The sequence below is a fragment of the Protopterus annectens genome, chromosome 11.part0 (genome assembly GCF_019279795.1).
Source record: "Protopterus annectens isolate FY-2018-M chromosome 11.part0, PAN1.0, whole genome shotgun sequence".
NCBI classification, from domain to species: Eukaryota; Metazoa; Chordata; order Ceratodontiformes; family Protopteridae; genus Protopterus; species Protopterus annectens.
The window spans coordinates 1,448,503,928-1,448,531,012 of NC_056745.1; the positions used below are offsets into that span (position 1 = coordinate 1,448,503,928).

Genomic DNA, 27,085 nt, shown 5'->3' on the forward strand with positions numbered 1-27,085 from the left:
TTATGACATCTCAAACCTTATTATATTTTGTAAACATTTTCAAAAATGTCCATAAAATATTTTAAGCAAAAAAAAAAAAAAAAAAAAAAAAAGAAGAAGTATACATGCAACAGTCTGAAGCATCTTCTTAGGTTAACTTAGTTATGGCCCAGATGCTAGCGTAACTTAAGATCAAACCAGGTTAAACCATTTACTTACATAACTTTTATCTGAAGCTGTGGATTTGCATAGTGCTTTAAAGTACTCTTTACGAGATGGTACAAATCCTTCTTCACATTTGTCACCAGGAATCTTTCGATACCTAGATATGTCAAAAGAAAATGTATTAAATTTGGAATATTCAACATAAGGTGGAACACTGGATACTACACATCATTTTGTATTATTCAGAAAACTGTCAATGAAAGGTGTGCATCAGCAGTAAGCAAATAAAAAAAAACTGAAGTTCAAAATACTGTTTCATATAGGTTTTCACTTTTTCTTTAATAGTCATTCATCAAATAGAATCACATTACTTTGAAAATTAGCTCAAATCTAGGTTTTGCAAAATAAAATAGAAATTGATTACCTTGAAAACTGTTCAAATTTTGGTGCAGGGATGTTATTATAAAACAAAGTTCTGATTTCATACAAACTGCCATCTATTCAGTAACTTATTCTGAAGTGGTCAGTTTTGATTTTACTTAGTTGGATGGCTGTGACTGGTGAAACTCCAACATGAAGACATAAGAGGAGAAAGATCTCAAACTGACAGTGTTTGCATTTTAACATAAGGTGTGTATGCTTGGCTTTGCTTTTATAATTGGGTCTTTTAGAAATGTTATCATGTCCTTTAATATCTTAGAAGTAATTATAATCATAAATCATGTAATGTTAAAGGTATCTCAGTTATAGGACAGCACATAGGGCCAGAAACAATATTTTTATTTGATTTCCCTTTCTGTCTTTATACTGAAATGTACTACTGTTACAACTAATATTCTTCTCACCGCTAAATTTACCAAACATCTCCACTGTAAACTGAGAACTGGAAGTATAAAAGAGAGGAAAAAAAATGACTTCATGTCTGTGATGACCACAGATACTTTCAGTATGTTGTACTATTATTCAAGCCGTGGTATTAACTAGCTATCAAAGTATTTTAACAATGCTATACCAAAGACTGTAATTTCAACTGTTCTGTGAATATGTTTTTATATTCTGCTGTGTCTATCAGGTTTCAGTTCTGAGACCTCTGTTTTTTATATTGGTGATAGATTACATTAGCTAATGGGTAGGAAGGGACAGATCCACAAAGCTGCTGTATGCAGATGATGTGACATAACAGGTAGACTCTGCCCAAGAACTTCAGCAACAGATAGGGGAATGGAATGCAAACCTAAAGGTACGAGGGATAAACTTAGTATAGATAAGATAGTCCTCATGGTAGGAAATGGGGGAAATCAGAAAAAGCTGAAAGCTTAGACAGAAAAAAAAAATAGTACAACAGGTTAAGAAGGGAGGATGCTTAGTACACTAACTCCAAGACAGCACAATATTGGGGAAAGGGCATATTCCCTAACCCTAAGAACTGTGCAATCTTGCACACTTGTTGATCATCTGTTTAGTTAACCAAATGTGGCCGACTAAGCACATGCCGAATAAAGATCAATTAGACTGAAGTTAATTCACCCATAAATATATGTATACTAACTCCATGGTCACAGTACCATGAAATAGTCTGGGGTTCACTGCATGTGAGCCAGCTATAGCACTGCTTGATGGGCTCTGATGAAGATTATTGAAAGAACTTTTTCTACAAATTGTGTATCTGACCAAATCACGTCTGTGTGTGTGTGTGTGTGTGTGTGTGTGTGTGTGTGTGAGTGTGTATGTTGGGAGCTGCTAACTTAGAAAATAAGGTATAGCATCATATAAGGAGTCACTTGGTAAAATAGGTAAAAATAGCCCTTTTTGCTGATAATATTATATTATACTTAACTGATTGGGAGAATTACCTCCCTCATTTATTTGCAATTTAAGAACATTTCTGCTTATAAAATAAATAAAGATAACATGCAAGCACTAGCAATAAATTATGCTACCATAAAAGAACTGGCTCCAAAATCCCTCTTTTTACAGAGACATTTCAAACTTACATATTTAGGTGTATGCATTTCCAGTCAAAGCAGAGACTCTCCAAGAGAAACTTCACCCCTTCCCTACCTTCCCAGATCACATACTCACACCTATATGTCCCACAAATCTCCCAAGAAGAGTGTCCTCCAGACACTCTTCAAGGCCAATAACATTGCTACTATGGGTCTGGATAACATACCAGGCTGTCTACTGGCCAGCAAGCCTAAAACAGGACCTGAGAAGCCTCCTACAGAGGCTATTCAATACCAGACTCCAAATAAGCTTTGTTCTGGACAAATGGAGGACAGCAATAGTCATTTTCTTGCACAAGGGTGGGGCATCAATGGACCCAAGAAATTATAGACCCATCAGTCTGACCAGCCTCTTCTGTAAGGCTATGGACATTATCATTATTGAATTAAAAAATATGATCATAGGTAACCTACATACTCTTGATCTGAACCAGTCCAGTTTTGTCAAAGACAGATCCTGCCTATTTAACCTGGTTGACTTTTCTGAGAAGGTTGCTGAAGCAATGGATAAGGGAAAAGCAGTGCACACTGTATATTGAGGTCTTGCAAAGGCATTCATCTCCATCCTACACTCAGGTATTGTTGATAAAAGCTCCCAGATAAATGCTAATGATACATTTTGGATAGTAAACTGGTTCACAAACAGAACCCAGGAAATTAGGGTAGATGGATCTACCTCCTCCAAAGACTAGTCACTAGTGGTGTACCCGAGGGTTCAGTCCTCGGGCCACACCTACTTGGCATTTACTTCATGGAGGTCAAAGCTAATGCTAAGGGTTTGTGGCTGACTGAAACCTTGGTGATATCATAAACTCTTCAAAGGGCACCAAGATCCTCCAAAATGGCCTTTCCCAACAAACAAATTATGTTATAACCATGGACTAAAAGTAAATGCCAAAAAAAGCGTATAATAGTCTTCAACACAAAGCATTATGTTCCCTGTAACTATTACATCAATGACAAACCCCTGAAACTTGATCTAGTGATTAAGAACCTAGGAACCTATGCAGACAACATATGGTGCTGTGATCAGCATGTGTCCACCACTGTAAGACAAACCTAGGAACCTATGCAGACAACATATGGTCCTGTGATCAGCATGTGTCCACCACTGTAAGACAAACCTAGGAACCTATGCAGACAACATATGGTCCTTTGATCAGCATGTGTCCACCACTGTAAGACAAACGTAGGAACCTATGCAGACAACATATGGTCCTTTGATCAGCATGTGTCCACCACTGTAAGACAAACCTAGGAACCTATGCAGACAATATATGGTCCTTTGATCAGCATGTGTCCAACACTGTAAGACAAACCTAGGAACCTATGCAGACAACATATGGTCCTTTGATCAGCATGTGTCCACCACTGTAAGACAAACCTAGGAACCTATGCAGACAACATATGGTCCTTTGATCAGCATGTGTCCACCACTGTAAGACAAACCTAGGAACCTATGCAGACAACATATGGTCCTTTGATCAGCATGTGTCCACCACTGTAAGACAAACCTAGGAACCTATGCAGACAACATATGGCCCTTGGATCAGCATGTGCCCACCACTGTAAGACAAACCTAGGAACCTATGCAGACAACATATGGTCCTTTGATCAGCATGTGTCCACCACTGTAAGACAAACCTACGAACCTATGCAGACAACATATGGTCCTTTGATCAGCATGTGTCCACCACTGTAAGATAAACCTAGGAACCTATGCAGACAACATATGGTCCTTTGATCAGCATGTGTCCACCACTGTAAGACAAACCTAGGACCCTATGCAGACAACATATGGTCCTTTGATCAGCATGTGTCCACCACTGTAAGACAAACCTAGGAACCTATGCAGACAACATGTGGTCCTTTGATCAGCATGTGTCCACCACTGTAAGACAAACCTAGGAACCTATGCAGACAACATATGGTCCTTTGATCAGCATGTGTCCACCACTGTAAGACAAACCTAGGAACCTATGCAGACAACATATGGTCCTTTGATCAGCATGTGTCCACCACTGTAAGACAAACCTAGGAACCTATGCAGACAACATATGGTCCTTTGATCAGCATGTGTCCACCACTGTAAGACAAACCTAGGAACCTATGCAGATAACATATGGTCCTTTGATCAGCATGTGTCCACCACTGTAAGACAAACCTAGGAGCCTATGCAGACAACATATGGTCCTTTGATCAGCATGTGTCCACCACTGTAAGACAAACCTAGGAACCTATGCAGACAACATATGGCCCTTGGATCAGCATGTGCCCACCACTGTAAGACAAACCTAGGAACCTATGCAGACAACATATGGTCCTTTGATCAGCATGTGTCCACCACTGTAAGACAAACCTACGAACCTATGCAGACAACATATGGTCCTTTGATCAGCATGTGTCCACCACTGTAAGATAAACCTAGGAACCTATGCAGACAACATATGGTCCTTTGATCAGCATGTGCCCACCACTGTAAGACAAACCTAGGAACCTATGCAGACAACATATGGTCCTTTGATCAGCATGTGTCCACCACTGTAAGACAAACCTAGGAACCTATGCAGACAACATATGGTCCTTTGATCTGCATGTGTCCACCACTGTAAGACAAACTGTTAGAAAAATATGTATTTGAACATGTATAAAGTGCTAGTTTAAAAGCAAATAGTATATAATGCATTTTATTCTATTTACAATATGGCAATAAGAATGATTTTACATGTAGTTGCTTGAAGCTTTGGAGCTGCAGTGTATCTGAACTCTGACCCTGGCAGTAGCCAGCTCAGCAAGCTTATGTTTTCACTAATGATTATCTGCTGGGTCAGGAAAACTGAATGTATAAAGCATTGAATATTCTTATTCCTTCCTCTGAGATAATTGACCTTGTGAATGTATCAGAGATAAGACACAGCTGCTAAAGTAAAAGTTGTTGCGAGAGTGAACCGACCATTGTATTCAAGCTAGCCTGAGACCTTGGAAGAGTAACATTTACAGAAAGACATTATAATGAACCAGGTGCTTTGCAAGGCTGTATTATTCCCATGGGAAAACTTTTAAAATGTATAACATCTGCTTTTTCTTATGAATAGAATATTGTAGACCATAGTGATGTAGGTGCCCTGTGACTAACCACGTCAGTAAGGTGGGCACAGCCTGAATGTAAGACTATATAAAATTGTGTATTTCCTGCATCATGTCAGACAAAACTCTGTACTTGTATGGTTTTTTGCCTCCTGGTGTACACTAGTAAACTTTTGCATCTGAGCCTCCTGTGTTGTTATCATTTGTTTTTATTTAACAGTTTGGTCCTCCTTGAACCGAAATTCCCTTGGTAAGCTGCAGATCAGAGTGTATCGGTGGTTGAATACTGCGCAGGAGAAGTTACCAAAAGGGTTCTTCTTGAAACACAAAGACCTCCGACTGAATTGTCGTCTTGAGAGGCTGGCCACTTTCTGATCTGCGGCCGAAGAGCGGTCTCGAACTGGTCGACCCAGGAGGCTCAGGTAGGAAAATATTTGCCTTTTTTCTGTTTTAGATCAGGGACTAGGTTACAGTAAATGTCATTGTCAGAGATTTGTTATACAGATCAGGGACAAAAGGAAATTACTGTATATTTTGTCAGAGATCAGGGAAACAGAATAAGGTAGACAGTTATTCTAGATAAACTGTGTAAGGAACTGAAATACCACGTGGTGAAAAGGGTTACGTAACATTTTTTTTAAAATGGGAAATCAGTGCACTAACAGCTTAAATCTGACGCAGAAGGTCAGGCAAAAAAACAACAGCAATTAGGCATTCCTCAAGCACACAGGTGGATTGAAGAAGTAAACCGAAGGGAACAGAAAACTAAAAATGCAAAAACATTATTTTTAGACAAAGAGGATAATAATACAGTAATAGCGACGGCCCCTCCCCCGCCCCTCAATGCCTTTTCAGGATATGAAGCAGGAGGACAAGCTGGTCCACCTCCATGTTATCCTGAAGTTACAAGAGTACTAAAACCATTTGTTAGAGATCCTATTGAAACTAGGTCCCGGACACGAAACACTAGGGGACACAGACTTATATCAAATGGGGAAAATACACTAGAAGAGAGTGAGGAAGAAATCTGTCCACTGATCGAGGTACCAAATCCTCAGGCAGGACAGGAAGGGCAGGACCCAACTCTTCTAGTATATAGACCATGGACACCGGAAGATATTCGAAAGCTACAGACGGAATCCCTCATCCAAAAGTTAATTACACAAAGTTTTTACAAGATTTACAAGGTATGAGACTAAGTTACCACTTGAATGGGGAAGAAGTAGAAAAGGTAGTTAGACAGATTGTGGGTCCAGACTGGCACATGATTTGTGGCACCTGGAATCCTCATAATGCAGAGCTTAAACCACTCCCACATAGTGACGCAGAATTAGACAACAAAGTCAAAGGTCTTACAGACCAAATTTCTGAAAAATGGAAACCTAGAGCAGATTGGACTTGCATTAATCAATGCATACAGCAAGAGAATGAAACTGTAGATGGGTACTATGGTAGATTATTGAAATGTTTCAATAACCATAGTGGTATGGCTATTCCTGAAAATCAGACACATGATACCTCATATGAACAGCAACTGAAAAATGCATTTTTGAAAGGTTGCATTGCACCTATCAGTAGCTTTATTACAAAGCATATGATAGATCACCGAACAAGTAGGCTACAAGCCTTACTTGAATATGCCAGACATGCTAAAAGACACTTTAATAGTAAAAAGAAAAAGAAGACACAGGTCTTCACAGCTGAAGACGGAGCAGAGGTCTTTGTAGTACAGTCAGGTAAAAAGGGTAAGAAAAATACCCAGGGAAATAGACAATCTGACAAAAGGTCAGAAGATTTTGAAGAGAGAAAAAAAGAAAGGTGAGTGCTTTAATTGCAGCAAGAAAGGACATTTAGCAAGGGATTGCAGGCTAAATAAAAAGGTGACTACAGAAAATAAAGGTGATGAGGACTGACTATATGATAGTGATAAAAATCAGAAATCATTAGGAAAGGAAAACAAACAAAGGGCAAACGTAAATGTAGTGGAAAGAACAGAGGAAGTGCAAGCAGATGTAGAGGATGAAGAAAGTGAAATTTTAGATTTGGCATTACTGAGCTTGGAGCTCTATTTGGCAGACACAAAACCGGAAGTTACACTTCTGGTGGAAGGAAGGGAAGTGAAATTCTTGTGTGACTCAGGAGCGTCACGAACTTTGATACACCCTTCAAAGTTACCAGAATATTCTGAATCACCTGAATATATATTAGTGAAAGCAGCAAATGGACAGCTATATAGGGAGCCACTCTCCCATGATATAGCAATAACTGACCCTGTTTCAGGCATGACTCAGAAAAGTAAAATTGTAGTTTCTGCAAAATGTCCAGTAAACTTACTGGGAAGAGATCTTATGCAGATATTTGGCATAGCGGTAGTTCCCACTATGCAGGGTATGGAAGCACAAAGACAAATGGATACTTTTGTGGTGCGACCGGAGGGTGAAACCTTTTACTGGTACAGCCAGGACCTAGTTACTACTGGTCCAGGGGCAGTAACCGGAGAACTGATGAATGTAGCCATCAGTAAGGCCCTCCCTTGACACTGACCAACAGCATTTGTTACATTGTACCCTATACTACTGTAGCATGCCAGGACCTGATAAAGAATATGAGCAAGAATTGTTCAAAAATCCTGCTAACAGATTAGTATTACGAACCTTGTATTGGGATACTGAGGGAAACAGTGTGGTAAGCTGTTCACTACCTCAGGAATTCATGACACTGTACAAATCTAATAGACTACCACATGTCAGCTTGACAAAGAATAAGGATGTGAGATGGGCAGACTTAGGAGAAAAGTAACAAGATGGGAAAAACAAACTGATTTAGAATTATCAGAACAGGGAATACAAAAACAGAAATTGAATTGGCTAACACAGACACATCCAGCTGTACACTTACAAACTAGTGAAGACAGCTGATTAGCATTCTTATTAGAAGAAGAAGAAAAAGCCTTGTGTGATATACCAAACATTCTTTGGTCAACAGGTAAATCAGATGTAGGACTTATTCAAACAGCAGGACCAGTAACTATTACACCAAAATCAGCATTTAGACCACAAAAAGACAATACCCTTGAGGAAAAATGCAGAGCAAGGAATCAAGCCTATAATAGCAGCATTACTCAAGGAAGGAGTACTGGTAAAATCTCTTGATTCACCATGTAACACCCTCTATTTCCTGTTAAAAAGCAAACGGGAATGGCGGATGGTACAGGATTTACAAACTGTAAACAATGCAATAATACCCAGAGCACCTACGGTGCCAGACCCACACACCTTGTTGAATGATTTAAAACCACAACAAAAATATTTTACTGTGGTAAATATAAGCAATGCTTTCTTTTCACTACCTATACATCCTGATAGCCAGTATTGGTTTGCATTTACATTTCAGGGTAAAAGATATACCTATACTCGGCTACCGCAGGGATATTGTAAAAGTCCAACGATATTTGCACAAGAAATGGCAAGCAACCTGGCAGGGTTTACTCCACCAGGAGGTAGTCATTCTACTTTATGTAGATGACATCTTGCTAGCAGCCCCTACCCAGCATCAATGCAGGGAAGATACGATAGCATTATTGAAATTTTTAGCAGCACAAGGACACAAAGTGAACAAAAGTAAATTACAACTTTAGAGAAAACAGGTTAGATACCTAGGATATGTAATATCCAATGAAGGTAAAATATTAGACGAAGACAGAAAAACAGCGATTTTACAGGCACTCAAACCAGCAACCAAGAAGGAAATTATGTCCTTCTTGGGAAGAACTCATTTTTGTCAAAGCTGGATATCAAACTATGCTTTAGAATCTGCTCCACTGGCTGATTTAATATATAAAACACCAATGGCAGCACAAGATGTATTACAATGGACACCTGAAGCAGAAACAGCTTTCTGCAGACTAAAACAATTGATAGCTTCATCACTAGTTTTAGGACTTCCGAATTACCACAAAAGATTTTTTCAGACCGTAGATTGTAAACAGGGATACATGACGTCAGTTTTGACGCAACAGCATGGGGATAAGCAACGCCCCATAGCTTACTATTCATCACAGTTAGATCCAGTGGCACGATCATTGCCTCACTGTGTGCAAGCAGTAGTCGCAGCTGCAATGGCAGTACAGGCTTCGCCTCAGTGGTGTTGTTCCACCCTCTCACATTGAGAGTGCCTCATGCAGTCGCGATAATTTTACTGCAAGAGAAAATAGCATATCTATCTCCTGCTAGACATCTTTCATGTATGACCATACTGCTGAGCCAACCTCATATGGTAATTGAACGTTGTACAACATTAAATCCATCAACGTTACTTCCAACTCCTGTGGATGGCACACCACACAGTTGCCTGCAGGAAATTGAGCAAATAACTTTGCCCAGACAAGACCTTACTGATATGCCCTTGGATGATGCCGAGGTGACATTTTATGTGGACGGTTCATGCAAAAAGGGTCCTACAGGGAAAAATCTAGTAGGGTATGCAGTAGTCACAGATACAGAGATTTTAGAAGCCCAACCCTTACAGCATAACCTGTCTGCTCAAACAGCAGAACTGATAGCCTTAACACGGGCTTGTACTCTAGCGAAAGATAAATGTGTGAACATATATACTGACAGTCAGTATGCTTTCTCTACAGTGCATGTTTTGCACAACAATGGAAAAATAGGGAATGATAACATCTACTGGCAAACCGATTAATCATGCACAACTTATTTTGAACTTGTTAGATTCCATTCAGTTACCTACTAAGGTAGCTATTTGTAAATATTTAGCTCATACAAAACAACAGGATGCAATTTCAAAGGAAATGCAAAGCTGATGCAGCTGCAAAGCAAGCAGCCTCAGACTCAGAAATTTTACTTTTAACCGAGGAATTACAACCCTCTGAGATTTTAGATTTAAAAATGTTAAAAACAATGCAGACATTAACTACAAAAGCTGAGAAACAAAAATGGGAGAAACGAGGTGCAATCCTCGAAAATGGACTGTATATCTCCAAAGAGAAAAAAACAATATTGCCGTCTAATTTATTTAGATATGCAGCTTTGTTGAGCCATGGGCAGTGCCATGTCTCAACAGGGGGGATGGTACAGTTAGTAAATCGAATATTCCAAACATATGGATTTATAAACTACACACAAAAATTTTGTGCAGCATGCCATGTCTGTAATAAACATCATGCACAAGGAGCATTCAAACCGAAGCAAGGGAGTTTTCCTATACCACCATATCTGTTCCATACTATCTGTATGGATTTCATAGAACTAAACAAATGTGAAGGAAAAAAATAACAAATAAAACTGTTTTGCAGTTGAACTCTTTTTCAGATAAAAGACAGACCAGACCGTTGGAAGCAGTGCTGACCCCAGGGTCCTGGGTTTGGTTAAAGGTCACAAAGAGGTTAAATTGGGCGAGTCCAAAGTGGGAAGGACCATACCAGGTACTGTTGGCGACGCCTACTGCAGTCAAAGTTGCTGAAAGGTCGTCCTGGATCCACCTGACGCACTGTAAACCGGTAAAGAATTTTCAGCTTGATAAACATTTTGTGACTGACACACAACAAAGGCAGGATGGCCAAGAGCGAAATGAGTAAAAACACAGATCAACCCCGAAGATATTGTTTAATCATCTTGCTAACTATGCATTTATTGACTATGATTGTGATGACTTTCCTTTTGTTGTGGTTCTTCCTACATATAACCACACAAGTGAAAGTGGAGAAACGTGATGAACTGTCTATAGACTGGCATCCAAACTTTAACACATACCTAGCTATGAAGCGTGTATATGTAGAGACTATAAACATTTCAAATTGCTGGGTTTGTACTGCCATACCAACAGCATATGGAGGACTGTTGATGTCCGCTGTCCCCTTGGAGATAAATGAGACTTGGGAAAATTTACTTTTTGATACAGGTTCTGTAAAATCACAGGACAAAATTGCATTGTATTTGCCTATTACACAGAGGGGAATTGTATGTTTTTATAAAAATGACACACTCCAAGTGGGTTGGAGTAACTGTAACATAACTATATCTTATAAATGCTATATTAAAGCTAAAGATAAAGGCACTGTTTGTAACACAAATTATGATTCATATTTGAGCTTAATGAAAACAACATTAAGTGATGTGCAGAGAAATCCTGTTTTGCATAAACAATTGTCTGTTATAGACAAGAAAATGTTTCATTCAGAGCTAACCCGCATCAGTACCAAAGTAGAAAACTGTTATTCTATTTGTGGGAAAAAAGCATACAAATGGCTACCTGAGAATTGGTCCGGCAGTTGTTTTTTGGGTTATGTGGTTCCAGCTATAAGGCATACTGCAGAATTACCTCTAGGTAAGATACGAAATGTAAGAGATGTAGCCCGAAAACCTGAAGATCCAATCGGAAAACCTGTAAATCCAATGGGAAAAATCGAAGCTGGTTGGAAGAACCATCATTCCGTGAAAGATAAAGAAAAATTGACTCATATGGACTTGAGTGACAGTGTTATATCCTGGGCTGGGATATTTCCAGCATATGGAGCAGTCAAATCGATCTGGGAGTTGAGAAAACTGTCGAAGCTTCTCGAAGTAATGAGTAACGCAACTTTTTCTGCTCTCGAACTAGTGACTGGCGAACTGAATGCAATGAGAACTGTTGTGCTACAAAATCGAATGGCTCTTGATTAATGATCACCTAGAGGTAATATAGCAGGTATCGGCCATGACTGAACCAGGCCCAAACCCACTGACGAACTTTTTCCAGAATCTATTTGGTGGGTAGGGTTCTATCCTAATGAATATTTTGATTGCTATTTGTGTTGGTCTGCTCCTATTAGGAGCATGTGTCTGTTATGGATCCCTGTATGAAAAGATTAGTCAAAGATTTTGTTGATATATCTGTAACTGAAACTTTGTACCAAGACATTGAATTGAAACTATTGATTCCAGATGAAACTTGTTCCGAAATATAAACTAAATGACTTGCCTAGTTAAAAGTCCTTAAAGGAGAAGGCTAGGAGACGATATAACATTGTTTATGTTTCTGAATAGAATAAAAAGTATTAAAAGGAGGGAAATGTTAGAAAAATATGTATTTGAACATGTATAAAGTGCTAGTTTAAAAGCAAATAGTATATAATGCATTTTATTCTATTTACAATATGGCAATAAGAATGATTTTGCATGTAGTTGCTTGAAGCTTTGGAGCTGCAGTGTATTTGAACTCTGACCCTGGCAGTAGCCAGCTCAGCAAGCTTATGTTTTCACTAATGATTATCTGCTGGGTCAGGAAAACTGAATGTATAAAGCATTGAATATTCTTATTCCTTCCTCTGACATAATTGACCTTGTGAATGTATCAGAGATAAGACACAGCTGCTAAAGTAAAAGTTGTTGCGAGAGTGAACCGACCATTGTATTCAAGCTAGCCTGAGACCTTGGAAGAGTAACATTTACAGAAAGACATTATAATGAAGCAGGTGCTTTGCAAGGCTGTATTATTCCCATGGGAAAACTTTTAAAATGTATAACATCAGCTTTTTCTTATGAATAGAATATTGTAGACCATAGTGATGTAGGTGCCCTGTGACTAACCACGTCAGTAAGGTGGGCACAGCCTGAATGTAAGACTATATAAAATTGTGTATTTCCTGCATCATGTCAGACAAAACTCTGTACTTGCATGGTTTTTTGCCTCCTGGTGTACACTAGTAAACTTTTGCATCTGAGCCTCCTGTGTTGTTATCATTTGTTTTTATTTAACACAAACCTAGGAACCTATGCAGACAACATATGGTCATTTGATCAGCATGTGTCCACCACTGTAAGACAGTCCTTTTTCAATGAGCAGCTTATGAGTACAATAGCCCTTCAGAATTTAGCTGTTCAAATACTTCAACCAATTTGAATGACCAACATGCTTTCACACCATGTGTCCACTATTGTAAGACTGAGCAGCTTATGTGGAGTCTGCATGTCCTCCCTGCCTTCATGTGGGTTTCCTCCGGGTGCTCTGGTTTCCTCCTACATTCAAAGACATGTGTCTGGAGTGTTTCTCCCAGGGCCTCTGCTGAAAATTGGCTTTGTCCCAAGTCGGACTTTCCTGGTTAACAAATGTTAAATAAAATAAATAAATAAATGAATAAATAAATAAAAATAACCCTTCAGAAAATAGCTGTCCATATACTTCAACAGATTTGAATAACCAACATGCTTTCTCAGCAAGAAAGTCAAAGGCCTAAACCATAAAACTACACTGACTATCCCAAAGCTTTGTCCTTTTTCTTGTTATCATACAAGCTACTGACTGGAAGTTTCTGATTCATGTAATGAGCCTCAAAGGACCTCATCCTCTCAGATCTGCACATCCACAAGTCAATGGTGGCATAACCAGGTGCTCAGGACTTCTTAATCTCTTCAGCAACACAAACAGAATATGTTACAGGGATAACTATGTATCACACAGAATACCACTTCAGAATTGTCTTCCTTTCCACATGAAGCAAAATACTTCCGTTACTCTAAACACAGACGGAATGAATGGATAGGAAGCTGAAAATGCACCCCAGGGGCAACACCTCTGTCCCTTATAGATAGCAGTAACATGTAAATGTTCTGCACAGCTCTGGGTTATTCTAATTAAATTACAAGGGCTGAAAACTTCACAGGAATGAAGGGCTAAAGCGCTTCTAAAGATACTCAAAGATCAGTATCCAAGTAATAATAATACCAATGAAACTGAAATTAGGAGCATATTGAAAACAGGATTTTAAAGTTGGTAAAAACTGGAAATTATTGACTTTGGACACAGATAATGACATTGTAGTTTTAGAAATGTTTGTGGTAAGTTTAATATTATGTGTTGGTCAGACATTTCTATATAAGGTAGAAGAAAGAGTCTGCTGCATTACAGAAATAGAAATATCAAAGCTTTTATGGGATGGTAAAAACCCTAGAGTAATAAAGAAAACATGATACTTACTGATCACCAGGACATCTAGCACTCCCCAGTCTGAGGGAGAATTTTTGAGACTCATAGTTAAGATTGACATGCCTACTCAAAAACCAAGGATATTTGGCAGGGTGGAAGCACAATGGTGTTATGTGGAATAGAGAAGATGGAAAAGCTCATATAATAAATGTATGGTCTCAACATCTATTTAAGATGGGAAATAACCAAGTACTAGAAAAAATATATATGAAATATAATGCAAAAAATGTTATAAGTCTTAAAAATTTTACAGAGAGGCAGTTGGAAATATTCCCCTTAGGAAAGGACTGAATGGTTATAGGGCATAATGCTAAAATTCAGAATCGGTTTAAAGTAAGGAGTGATCTCCAATATTAGGAACGATTAAGACAGGGAAGTCAAGTTGTCGTTTGTCAGTCTGTAAAGCAACTATTTCAGTTAAAGAAGAGAGGCAATTAAATGCATATGGCCCATGCTTGATAGTGAGGCAATGGAGGAGGGGATAAAAGAGACTAAGTGTCCAGATGCCAGCTGCAGTTAAAACAATGACAATACTAAAGAAATAATGAACATAATTTACAAATGTTTTTTAGAAGATAAAATCAAGAAAGCAGGTGGCTGAAAAAAGTGTTGGGAGACATTGTTGCATCTCATCTTTCAGGAGTAGGAATGTCAAGAAATTTGCATGACTCCCAAAAAGTCAACAAATTCCAGGAAGTTTAGAATATTTGGCTGGAAATGCCTTTATAAGTATTTTATGCACTGTGAGATTACATAAGATGCTCCCCGATGTTAGTACAGGATGCTGATGACGTCAGGAATATTGTGTTGGGAACTGGGAGCATGAAATCCGATCTTGCTGCCAGCTGACACAATATAAAACAGCTCTGGAATCTGTAAATAGGAAAATAATAGGCAAATACTGGGACTGAAGAAGAATTTCCTTCTTGGTTGAATGAGGAAACTACAAATATCAGAACATGTAAATGTTAGGAAACATAACACTCCTTTTGTCCAAAAGGCAGTAAGAAGACTTTGGAAGTCAGAAAAAACACCCCAGGTAGAAGGTTGTGAATGAGATTACAAAACCAGAGCTAGCAGGTAATAAGGAGAAACTAAATAGATGTTGTAGGCAGAAATAGATGAATTCAGACCAGGTATTTTTGGGAGACCAAGTACCTTAGTGCACCAGTACTGGGTTGACAAATGTTAGCCATTGAAAGATGAGCTCTACTGGTTGGGTGGTAAAAGCATGAGAAAGAAGGGATGGTACTGAATTTATCAAAATCTGTAATGCATGGAGTCTTGCTGGTGGTTTACTACTTTTGTCCTTCTCTTGCTATTACTGTTATCAATATCTGTCACCACGTAGAAAGTCAACCCTGTTAAGACTGATCTGTGTACCCTAATGGCTAAATGCAATATAACTGTTGCTTAATGTAACAAATAAAGCTCCTTTTTATTAAAAAAAGATAAACTTCCTATATCAGATTCATTCTTTACTTCTCATAGTAACACTCCAGTGACATACCTGGGTTTGAGAAAAGGAAAGTGTCTTGTGATAATGCGTGTTCTATCTTTCATAATACTCTGGCTCTTTTATCCCATTTATCCAGTTGTACTCTGAGCTGAATAAATAGCCTTGTTTGTGTTGTTTCTCATGTCATGTTAAATCAGTCAGTCCAATTTGGAAAAAAAAAAAAAAAAAGAGTCCTCTGACTTTTTTTTTGTATCAGAATACTTTTTTTCCTTGCTATCATTCCCCATCTAGTCGTCCATCCTTGTTTCTTTATTAATTCTGTACCTGGTCTGCTTAGGTAAAGTATTCATTTCTGAAATTGTGCCTGAGCAGAAGGCTACTAGAGCTGCAGCTACAGAGTGAATGTCCCTTAAGTTCTTAACATGCAGGGGGCAATTCAATAAACCCTACATGGAACGATTCTCCTTGTAGGAATAGTGTTGCGGCCTGAACATGGAATATGGCCGCCAAGTGAGCCAGGAAACAGGACTGGGGGCTGTGCACGAGTATGAGGACATGGTTCAAACACGGAGGTGTCTGTGGAATGCAAATCACCTCACCTGCTGGTGAAAACCTTGCAAATGAGGTGAATTTGCGATCCTGCAAGCAGAAAGGCATCTGTGTAGGTGCCGTGTCTGCAAGCAGTGTACCAGACTAAAAAATTGAAACAGGGGCTGTGACAGCCCAAATAAAAGGTTGTATATGTGACAGTAGTTATGAGAATGGCCAAATCTATGGCTAGTGAGATGAGAAATTAATGAAATATATGAAAAATTAATATTTTTAAATACATATGTCACATTTAAGTGACGTGCAAACATGCTATTTTTTGGAAATAAAAATTAAAATATGTAAAATATGAAATATACAGGTATGCAAAGTTATTGCATTATAGTGGCCAGCATGTAGAGTCATACAATGGCAGGTTACAGTGGTTGCTAAGGAGATAGCCACTGGTGTAGCAGGCCAACTTCTCCTCGCTGTCTCTCTAGGCAAAAAATGGAATTCCCTTCCTCCCTCTCTAAGAACTTGCTAACTTGTTCCGCTTCCACAATATGCAGGGGTCAATGTGCTATGTATGTGCATGATTAATAGTGTCAGGAAGTAGACAGCACTGACTGGTGGCTGTTGTGGCTTAGTGATCTAAGTATTGTACTGTGGTTGACAGGGTCCATGGCTCGAGACTGGCCGTGGCTACTATTTTGCATGCCAGCTACACCTATGGTAGGAGTTGTAGAGACAGTCTTGAAGTCAATATTTGCTACTGCAGGAAAGCTGGAGAATGGAGGGGCAGGGGGGCACACATATGGACAGTACACAGCTCTGAGTAATCTAGATGGTGCCTAGTAGAACAGCAGGTTGTGACAAGTCAGTCTTGTGCCAGGATATAAAGGTTTCCACGTTATTGTGTCAGTACTGACAACAAGTCAGTGGGCACCATCCACACCCCTGGAATGACAGGGTTTCTCCAAATGTCCACACGTATGCCTCATATATCTGTTCTGCTTGTCGTAACATTGCATTTGCCTGGCAAACTATTTGCAAACCAATAAAGGTTGATGTGAAAACATCAGTGACGGGCAGTTGAGATGCAAACATCATACCCATAAGAAAATGCAAGCTAATACAAAACCATTCTAACAACTGCCTACGTTTGGAAGAGCAATATTAAGACCCTGTCCCCATGTCTGGGCTTGTGTCCAACTGTTACATATGGTCAGGGCCAGTGCTAGCATTTTGGGGGGCCCCCAGTAAGTTTCAAGTAGGGGCCCAACCCAGGAGAATTAAAAGTCTGACCATGTTGCCATCACGCCCCTTCCCTGTTAAGCTTATCCAGCACTATTTAGCCATCACTGCATAGTGTTACTAAATTTAGACCATTGGAAGTGCCACAAGGTACACACACTGACTAGTATTTAATACCAATGTTCCATTATGTCAAGCTCCTGTACCACAGCAAGGTGGCCACACAGAAGTACACTCACACACTGACTGAAATTTAGTAGCAAAGTTTTTACATTACAACAAACTTCTGTATCGCATCAAGGTAGTCAATCCCACACAGGTACAATAAGGCACCCACACTAACTCCCACACACAGGACATAGACACGCAAGTCAAAGACAGCACTACAGCGAGACTGAATAAAGATATCCACACAGACCCTCATACAGGACAGAGGCACACAAAACATACAGCTACACAGATTCTCACACACAGGACATAGACACTCACACATGATGAAGACAGCACTACAGCAAGACTGAACATCATCACCCACATAGATTACCACATACAGGACAGGCACCTACACAAAACAAAGACAGCATTATAGCAAGACTGAAGAGACATCCACACAGACTCCCTCACACAGTACAGAGACACACAAGACAGACAGCTATACAGACTGTTGCACATGGGACATAGACACCATCATATGAAGACAGCACTACAGCAAGGCCCAGTAAAGTATTCATGTTTGTCAACACTGCATGAATGAGAATGGATATGCTTGTAAGCAAGTTAAACAGTTCAGTCAAATCCCCCAATTGATTGAAACAGTTTTTTGCTATGTAGGACATGTTTCAGGTGTTTACATGTCCTATCGGGTCCCTAAAACCTTATCCATAAGCTTTTAATAGTTGTATGTACAATACAATAGTGTTAAACTACTTAAGCCCCTTGTAAGTTTCACCAGTACCAGCTGCAGCACATCACAGATACCTTCCCCCTGCAATTCTATTTTTTTCATTTTGTTTTATGTAGTAATGTATGGCCCCTCCTCATAAGGGCATCCTGTTTCAATTGCTTCAGGTTCCAACGCATTTTTCTAAAGTTATACCCAGTGAACAGTAGCTAAACAATTCAATTTGGTTAGCAGAGGTAAAGGGCTAAAGTGTGGTCTAACCTGGTGCTACTTAAAAAAAAAATATTCAACATTATTGATACCAAAACAAAAACAATTAGGGAAACCTTACTGATAGAACTCTGACTGTCTATCTTCCACACTAAGGTTCAATATCACTTTTAAAACAAAGACATAAAGCTTGGGAGACATGGATTCACAACAAAACATTGACAAATCAACAATATTATATAGAACTAAGGAATAAAGCCAAAAAAACAAATCAAGCTTGATAAAAAAAAAACAAAAAAAAAACACTACACCAACACTCAAAACACAAAAATAACCCACAAAAATTCTGGTCTGCCATCTTAAAATTCTACAACCAGGCAAAATTGGTACCCCTTACCTAACAACCAGTAACTCTGCAGACAGTATCACCACACAGTTTAATAAATACTTTACTAAATCTATCCTACCCTCACAAATAAGAACTGCTCCTCACTTCCTCCAAACCTCTCACCCACAGCCCAGAATAACAACTTCTCTCTGCAACCAATCCCAACAAATACTATGAAACAAAATCCTAAATAAATGCAAACCCAATACACCTGCAGCCAATAATTTACCAGCTGGATTTGTTAAAATTACAGCCAATGACATTTCATTCTCAGTCTCCATACTAATCAGTCAATCCATATCAGAATGCCACAAACCCTCCATCTGGAAAATATAATACCACTACATAAAAAAAGGAACTCTACAGGACTATCAAACTATTGCCCTATTGCCATTCTATCCCTTTTATCAAATATCCTAGAAAAATGCATTCATTCACAAATCCTACATTATCTGTTAGACAACAAACTTCTGGCAAACACTCAGCATGGTTTTCGCTCTTATCACAGCACTACAACAGCCATTCTCAGCTTCACTAATACCATTAACTATTACCATAACAAAGGTAAACTCATTTCTTCTATCTTTCTAGATCTCTCTAAGGCTTTCGATACAGTTTCCCACAATAAACTCTCATCTGCACTTTCTTATCTTAATCTGAGCTACTCCACTATTACACAGTTCCAGGACTATTTTTAGGTCGTACTCAGGCAGTAAAATAGAAAAACATCCTATCTCCCCTTCTGCTTGTTACTTTAGGACTTCCTGAAAGCTCTATAACTTGGACCACTTATTTTTAACAAATTTACCAGCAACCTTCATACTGCCACCTCACGTGCCACTTTAGGGTTGAATCATCTGCATATTGAACTAATCTGCTCTGCCCCATCTTTCCAACAACTTCAAAAAATAAAACAAGAATCCTTTACTGCAGCTGAAAACTGGCTAGCCAATTCTCAGCTCATTCTTAACCCAGACAAAACTAAACTGATGTTATTTCACCCCACCAAAGCCACTACTCCAACCACTCCTTTCATAATCACTTCTAATAGCAATGCCTACATTACTCCTGTAGCCCAAACTAAACTTCTAGGGGTCATCATTGATCAAAACATGAAATCTGATATGCACATTGCCCAAACAATAAAGAAAGTGCATAAAAATTTTGGAACTCTTCACATGTGCAATAAATACCTCACCAACAATACTAAAACAATTATTGCTAGAACCCACCTAGTCTCCATACTTTGCTATGCACCCCCCATTTCACTAACCTTAACAAATCTGACTTAACTAAGCTAAATTGCTGTTACAACAAAATAGCAAAATTTGCAACCAGTCTGACCTATCAATCTCATCACTGCCAGGCCCTTAAAATACCCCGGTTAGAACTACCAAATCTGCTCACCCTCAATCAACTCACCCATCAAATAATTCACCAAACTGAAAAAATGCCAGCCCTTCAAGACATACTAATCCAGTACTCAAACAAACGCATGGTAAGATTCAGTAATAGATTACTAATCAACATAACCAGAGATAAAAACAGTCCTGGAGACTATCTATATTCCAACTTCATTGCTAAAACCGGGAACAATTTGCCCTTTAACATTAGAACCACAGACAACAAAATAACCTTTAAAAACCTTCTCAAAACACACTTGGCAAGTTCATGGATTTCTCCATGTTCCATCCCAAACTAAACCCACTTTTAATTCCCCCTACCCACTGCCAATATTTTATCTTATTTTTATTTTTCCTACCTTCTCTAACAAGTTCCTCACTCTCTCTAATATGACAAACTTATTTGTTATTCCTTATGCATGACAAGTTATCTGTTGTAATATTGCTTGTAAAAATATTGTTTATTATATTTCTTGTAATGTTTTAAAACTGCAGCGGAGCTTTTCTCCCCCGGCCTCTGCTCCACTGAAAATGGACTTGTTCAGCCAATCGGACTTTCTCAATAAACAAATGTTACATAAATAAAATAATTTGTTGTGGAAAATTAGTGAGGACTGAATTCAGTAAATAATGACAGTCATTTGAGTTTCAGACATCATATCCTTCAGAAAATGCATGGTAATGCAAGACCGTTTATTCCAGCAACTTTCTAAGGTTATAATAACAATATTTAAAATGTGTCACTACTTTTGAGGCTTTGCCAAGATTTTTTGCATTAAGAGGTTTAGAGCTATGTAGGTAACTTTGGAGCTTTTCTCCCAGGGCCTCCTCTGAAAATGGGTTCTCGCCCAGTCGGACTATCCTGGTAAACAAAAGTAAATAAAATAAAAAAAAAGACAACTTACTTCCCTGGCTGTCTAGCTGCTGCAGCCAATCAGGTCCTTTGCTTTACTGAAATGGACATGATTGAGTGCAGCTTACAGGCAACAGTTTAAAAAAAAGCAGACTCGTGTGGTGACGTTACAAACCATGCAGTCATCTAGGAGGTGCTGAACAAGGCATGGAGGAGGTGGAGAAACCCACAGCTGCTTCGTGCAGGTGCCTTCGTATGTGGGGAGATAATCGGGGGCTCTCCAGGTTCAGTGGGTGCCTAACGCTGACTATGAAACCATGGCCAACAGAATAACTTTTAAAAACCTTCTCAGAACACACTTAGCAAGTTCATGGATTTGTGCATGTTCCAACCCAAACTAAATAACCCACTTTTACTTCCCCCTGCCCACTACCAATATTTTATCGTATTTTTATTCTTCCTACCTCTTGTATCTATTCTTCCTGCCTCCTCTAACAAATTCCTCTAATATGACAAAATTTCTTTGTTCTTTTTTATGCGTGACCTCATATCTGTTGTAATATTGGTTGTAAGAACATTTTTTTCTTACTATATTTCTTGTAATGTTTTAAAACTGTAGTGGAGCTTTTCTCCCCAGACCTCTGCTCCACTGAAAATGGACCTTTTCAGCCCAGTCAGACTTTCCTGGCAAACAAATGTCAAATAAACAAACTAAGTTGTTGTGGCAAATCAGTGAGGACTTAATTCACTAAATAATGACTTGATAATATAAATTTGAGTTTCAGACATCATATTCTTCAGAAAATGTATGGTAACAGAAGACCGTTTATTCTAGCAACTTTCTAAGGTTCTAAAAAAAATATACAAAATGTGTCCCTATCTTTGAGGCTTTGTCCAGACTTTTTGTACTAAGAGGTTGAGAGCTACATAGGTAACTTTAGAGCTTTTCTCCTTGGGCCTCTGCTGAAAACAGATTCTTGCCCAGTGGGACTATCCTGACAAGTAAAAGTAAATAAAATAAATTAAAGAAAAAAAAATATAACTTACTTCCCTGTCTGTCTGTCTGCTGCAGCCAATCAGGTTCCTTGTTTTACTGAAATGGACCTGACTGAGTGCAGCTTACAGGCATAAGTTAAAAAAAAAAAAAAAAAAAAAAAGCGGACTCGCGCGGTGACGTTACACAGCTGTGCAAACATCTAGGAGGGACTCAACAAGGCAAGGCAGAGATGGAGAAACCTGCAGCGGTTTCATATGGGGGCCCTTGTATGCAGGGAAATAATCTGGGGCTCCCCGTGGCTGGTGGTTCAGCGAATGTCTAACGCCGGCTATGCATATGGCCCTGTCCAAATGTCGGTCTGTAAGAGTTTGAGAGCTATGGCCAACATGTAGCCTTATAATAACAGTGCAACACAAAACCACAGCAGATGTATGGGGCACAATGATGGAACCTGCTAAAACAGGTACAGTCACAGGTGTAAAGTCAGTAACCCTGTGTGTGATGTTATGACTTCTACCCCAGTCACACCATAACTACAAATACATAACAGCAGCAACTGTGGACAAAGCCTGTTACCGGACTACAGAAGGACAAAGACACACATATAAGGGGAAGGTGAACAACTGGCCAGACAAACGTAGAATGTGCACACTACAACAATCAGGGCAGTAACATAGGTTCCCTGCGTGTATGGAGTCAGTAAGCAAATGTCTGTCAGTGGTTCCTCACATTAATCTATACTGATCTGCCACTGACATACCAGGAAATCACAGTACTGTGTAAAATGTACCACACATATTACGCAAAACTCTGCTCAGTCCAATACGCTCTGTACCCACCCCAGAATATGACTCTGTTAATAAGGATAGCACACAGCCAGGAGATCACTCAGCCAGTATATCACTGAGGTGCTGGTCTGTTTACACAGGTTCATCAGCCAATCGGCTGTAGCACACACAACCCTGGACCAGAGTACAGGTAGGTCTGGAGTGGAGTCCCACTGTTGGTACTGAAGGTCATATTGGGCATGCTCCTACACTTAGTGAATGTGGGGCCATGTCTGAACCCACATCTGACTATAGAGCTGTGTTATCCATATATGCCTTTGCATACAGACAACTATGTACACCTTAACTGTCTCTCCCATCCCATGAGACAAGATTACCCTCGTGTATCTGTATGTGGCACATGTAAGATATATCTAGATCTAAAGAAATGTGCACAGACTGGGAAAAATATGCCATTGAAAAAGCAAAATCCAAATGTAAAACAAAACAACCAATGGAACAGCACACTAGCTGAAGCTAAAAACTTGTTTTATTACCAAACAAATAAAATTGGTAAGCGCTTTCACTTTTGCTTCATCATACCATATACACAGAGAGAAGAGCAACCTTTACTTATAGGCAATCCAATTACTAAGCAACAAATCACATGCTAAGGCTCACAGTTAAAGGAGAAAGACATAATAAAACCACAGTGTATGTAAAATTGTATACATATCTGAAGAAACTGCATACAGAAAAAATGCATACAAAGAAAAATGCAGAAAAACATCAGTGTCATAAAACAAACACAGACAGACAAAAATATAAAAACAAAAATAAGAAAAAAATATAAAAAAGTATTTTAACTCCTAAGACTATGTCCCTTCAGAATGGGTCTAAGTGGGACTTTCTCGTTAAGTCCACCACACTTAACAGCTATCAGTCTTATCCATCTAACCTTCCAGGTTTCGATTAGATTCCTGATGTCACCACCTCTAATGCTGGGATAAATTCTGTCAATAACCATGAACCTGAAGGTGTGTCTGTTGATAGTATTGATCACATGATTAGAGAGGGCATTGGTGGTAGAGGCACAGCGTATGCCATATAAGTGTTCTCCAATTCTGTCCCTCAAGGTTCTATTGGTTTTCCCAACATAAAATGCTTTACAGTGCATGTAATAAGCAAGACAGATGACATGCATAGTCATACAGGTAGTCCCTATCCTAAAACTAAACCTATGACCAGTGTCATGGTGCTCAAAGCATCCACTTCTGTCTATGAAACTGCAAAAGTTGCAATTACCACAGGGTATCATAGTCCCTTCAATCCTACTCACATCATGATTGTAACTGTTGGGATCACACGACAACCTCTTCAAGTTCTTTGTGTTCTTGTTAAGGAGTCTAGATGTGTCAGATACTATTCTTTTGATACTGGGGTCAGTGGTTAACAAGCCCCAGTGTTTCCTAGTGATGTTCATAGTCATTATGGAATCTGTGGTATAGTTAAGTGGAACAGAAATGCTGGCAGGTACAACAGGTAATGGACATGCATTGTCCCCATCCTGTTCAGAAAAATATGGTTTCACTATATTGGCCCTAAGGGGGGAATGGTGGTTAGTACTGCATCATCCTCTCCTTCCTTATAACCTCTATCCTTTAGCCTATGCCTTAGTTGAGTAAGTTCCCGATTGAAATCTTCTTCTGCCCCATTTAATCTAGAGTCTCAAAGCCCCTGCCCCTTCACTATGTTTCTAAACATATGAGGAGGGTGCATACTGCATCTGTGGAGCAAAGAGTTCCTACAACATGGCTTTCTATAAATTCCTGTGCACAATGACCCATCTGCTTGTCTGTTTATAAGTATATCTAGAAATTCAATCTGTGTTTTTGAATATATCAAAGAAAACTTCAAAAAGTTGGTGGTCAGATTTAGGTCGTGATGGAACTCAATCAGGTCCTCAACTCCACCTGTCCAAATAAAAACAAATCATCTACAAATCTACGGTAAAATGGAATATACCGTTCAAAGATAGAGGTGGGGAAAAGACATTCCTCCTCTCAGCATGCCATAACCATGTTGCTATAATTGTTGGCACTGGATGTGGCTATTGCTACGCCATCCTTTTGTTGGTAGTAGATTCCATCAAACACAAAAATGTTCTCAAGGGCTAATCTCATACTGAGTTGTAATAACTCAGGTAGGGCTTGGTCATAACTGCTGTACTTATTAAGATACCTGTCAACATATGTCAGCCCAGTGCAGTTAGGAATCATTGTAAAGAAGGACTGTACCTCCACAGTCACTAGAAAATACCTCCTACTAAGGGGTTGTGTCTTAATGAAGTCAAACAGGTTCCAAAGGAATTGTTTGGAATCCTTCAGCACTATTTGATTCTTATCCGGAATGGGACACAAATGTTTCTCTACAAAAATGGAGAAGGGTTTGGTACCCCAACCCCGACCAGCCACAATTGGCCTCATTGGTGGTTTAAGGCTATCTTTGTGTATGTTAGGCTTGCCCTGTATAACAGGGATCAGGGGCACATTGACCAAAAAATAATTATATAGTTCATAATTGATTTTCTTATCATTCAAGCATTCCATTAATATATCGTCTATTCTCAGTTTAAGAAAATGTATATCACTTTTAGTAACAACATAATGTTCACTGTCACCCATCTCTTTCATAGATTGAAAGTAGTCATGCCTATCCATATCTGCAATGGAGCCGTCTTTGTCGGCTGGCCTGATGGCTATAGTGTTATCATCACACAGTGTTTTCAATGCCAATTTCTCCACAGGAGTTAAGTTATTACTATAGCTACCTCTGTAATTATTAAAAGCTTCATGCAAATCATTTTCAATAAGCTTAACAAAGACTTCCAACAGAGAGTGTGGGGTAGGCATATATAAGCTACGTGTCTTAAACATGTTCATATTCACAGAATTCATACTGGTCATGTCACCAAACAGTATCCTTAGCGACACATTTCTTGCAAACATTTTAATGTCTAAAATAATGTCAATCAAGTCAATGTGCTGCATGGGTATAAAAGAGAGACCCTTACCCAGTACACTCAGCTCAGAGGGAGTGAGGGATCTCTGAGACAAACTCCACACATTTAAGTTGCTGTGTCCCTCCACGTCTTTTTCAGTGACTGGTTCATACTCTGCTCTACCGGTAGTTTCCTTTTTGTTCTCCCTCTGCTCTGTGACCGGTCTCTGCTGGGCCGTTGTGCCTTGGCAATGGGTAAAGGGAACCAAATGGGGCAGAAGAAGGTTTCAATCAGGAACGTACTCAGCTAAGGGGTAGGCTAAGGGATATAAGTTATAAGGAAGGAGAGGATGATGCAGTACTAACCACCATTCCCTCCCTTAGGGCCAATATAGTGAAACCATATTTTTCTGAACAGGATGGGGACAATGCATGTCCATTACCTATTGTACCTGCCAGCATTTCTATTCCACTTAGCTATACCACAGATTCCAGAATGACTATGAACATCACTAGAAAACACTGGGGCTTGTTAACCACTGACCCCAGTATCAAAAGAATAGTAGCTGACAAACCTAGATTCCTTTACAAGAACAAGAAGAACTTGAAGAGGTTGTTGTGTGATCCGGACAGTTACAATCATGATGTGAGTGGAACTGAAGGGACTATGATACCCTGTGGCAATTGCAATGTTTGCAGTTTCATAGACAGGAGTGGATGCTTTGAGCACCCTGACACTGGTCATAGGTTTAGTTATAGGATAGGGACTACCTGTATGACTATGCATGTCATCTGTCTTGCTTAGTGCATGCTTTGTAAAGGATTTTTATGTTGGGAAAACCGATAGAACCTTGAGGGACAGAATTGGAGAACACTTATATGGCATACGCTGTGCCTCTACCACCAATGCCCTCTCTAACCATGTGTCAATACTAACAACAGACACACCCTCAGGTTCATGGTTATTGACAGAATTTATCCTGGCATTAGAGGTGGTGACATCAGGAATCTAACCGAGATCAGGGAGGTTAGATGGATGATAAGACTGAGAGCTGATCAGGGTCGTGGGCTTAACGAGAAAGTCCCACTAAGACCCATTCTGA

General features: G+C 39.3%; 1 protein-coding gene across 1 annotated transcript in view; it reads right to left on the reverse strand.

Annotated features, from left to right (window-relative positions):
* Nucleotides 1–27,085, reverse strand: part of LOC122815897 (sortilin-like) — a 1,006,054-nt gene that overhangs the window by 113,284 nt on the left and 865,685 nt on the right. The window contains exon 18 of the mRNA XM_044088743.1: nt 199–301. Within this exon, the coding sequence (XP_043944678.1) occupies nt 199–301 (103 nt within the window). The remainder of the gene's footprint in view (nt 1–198; nt 302–27,085) is intronic.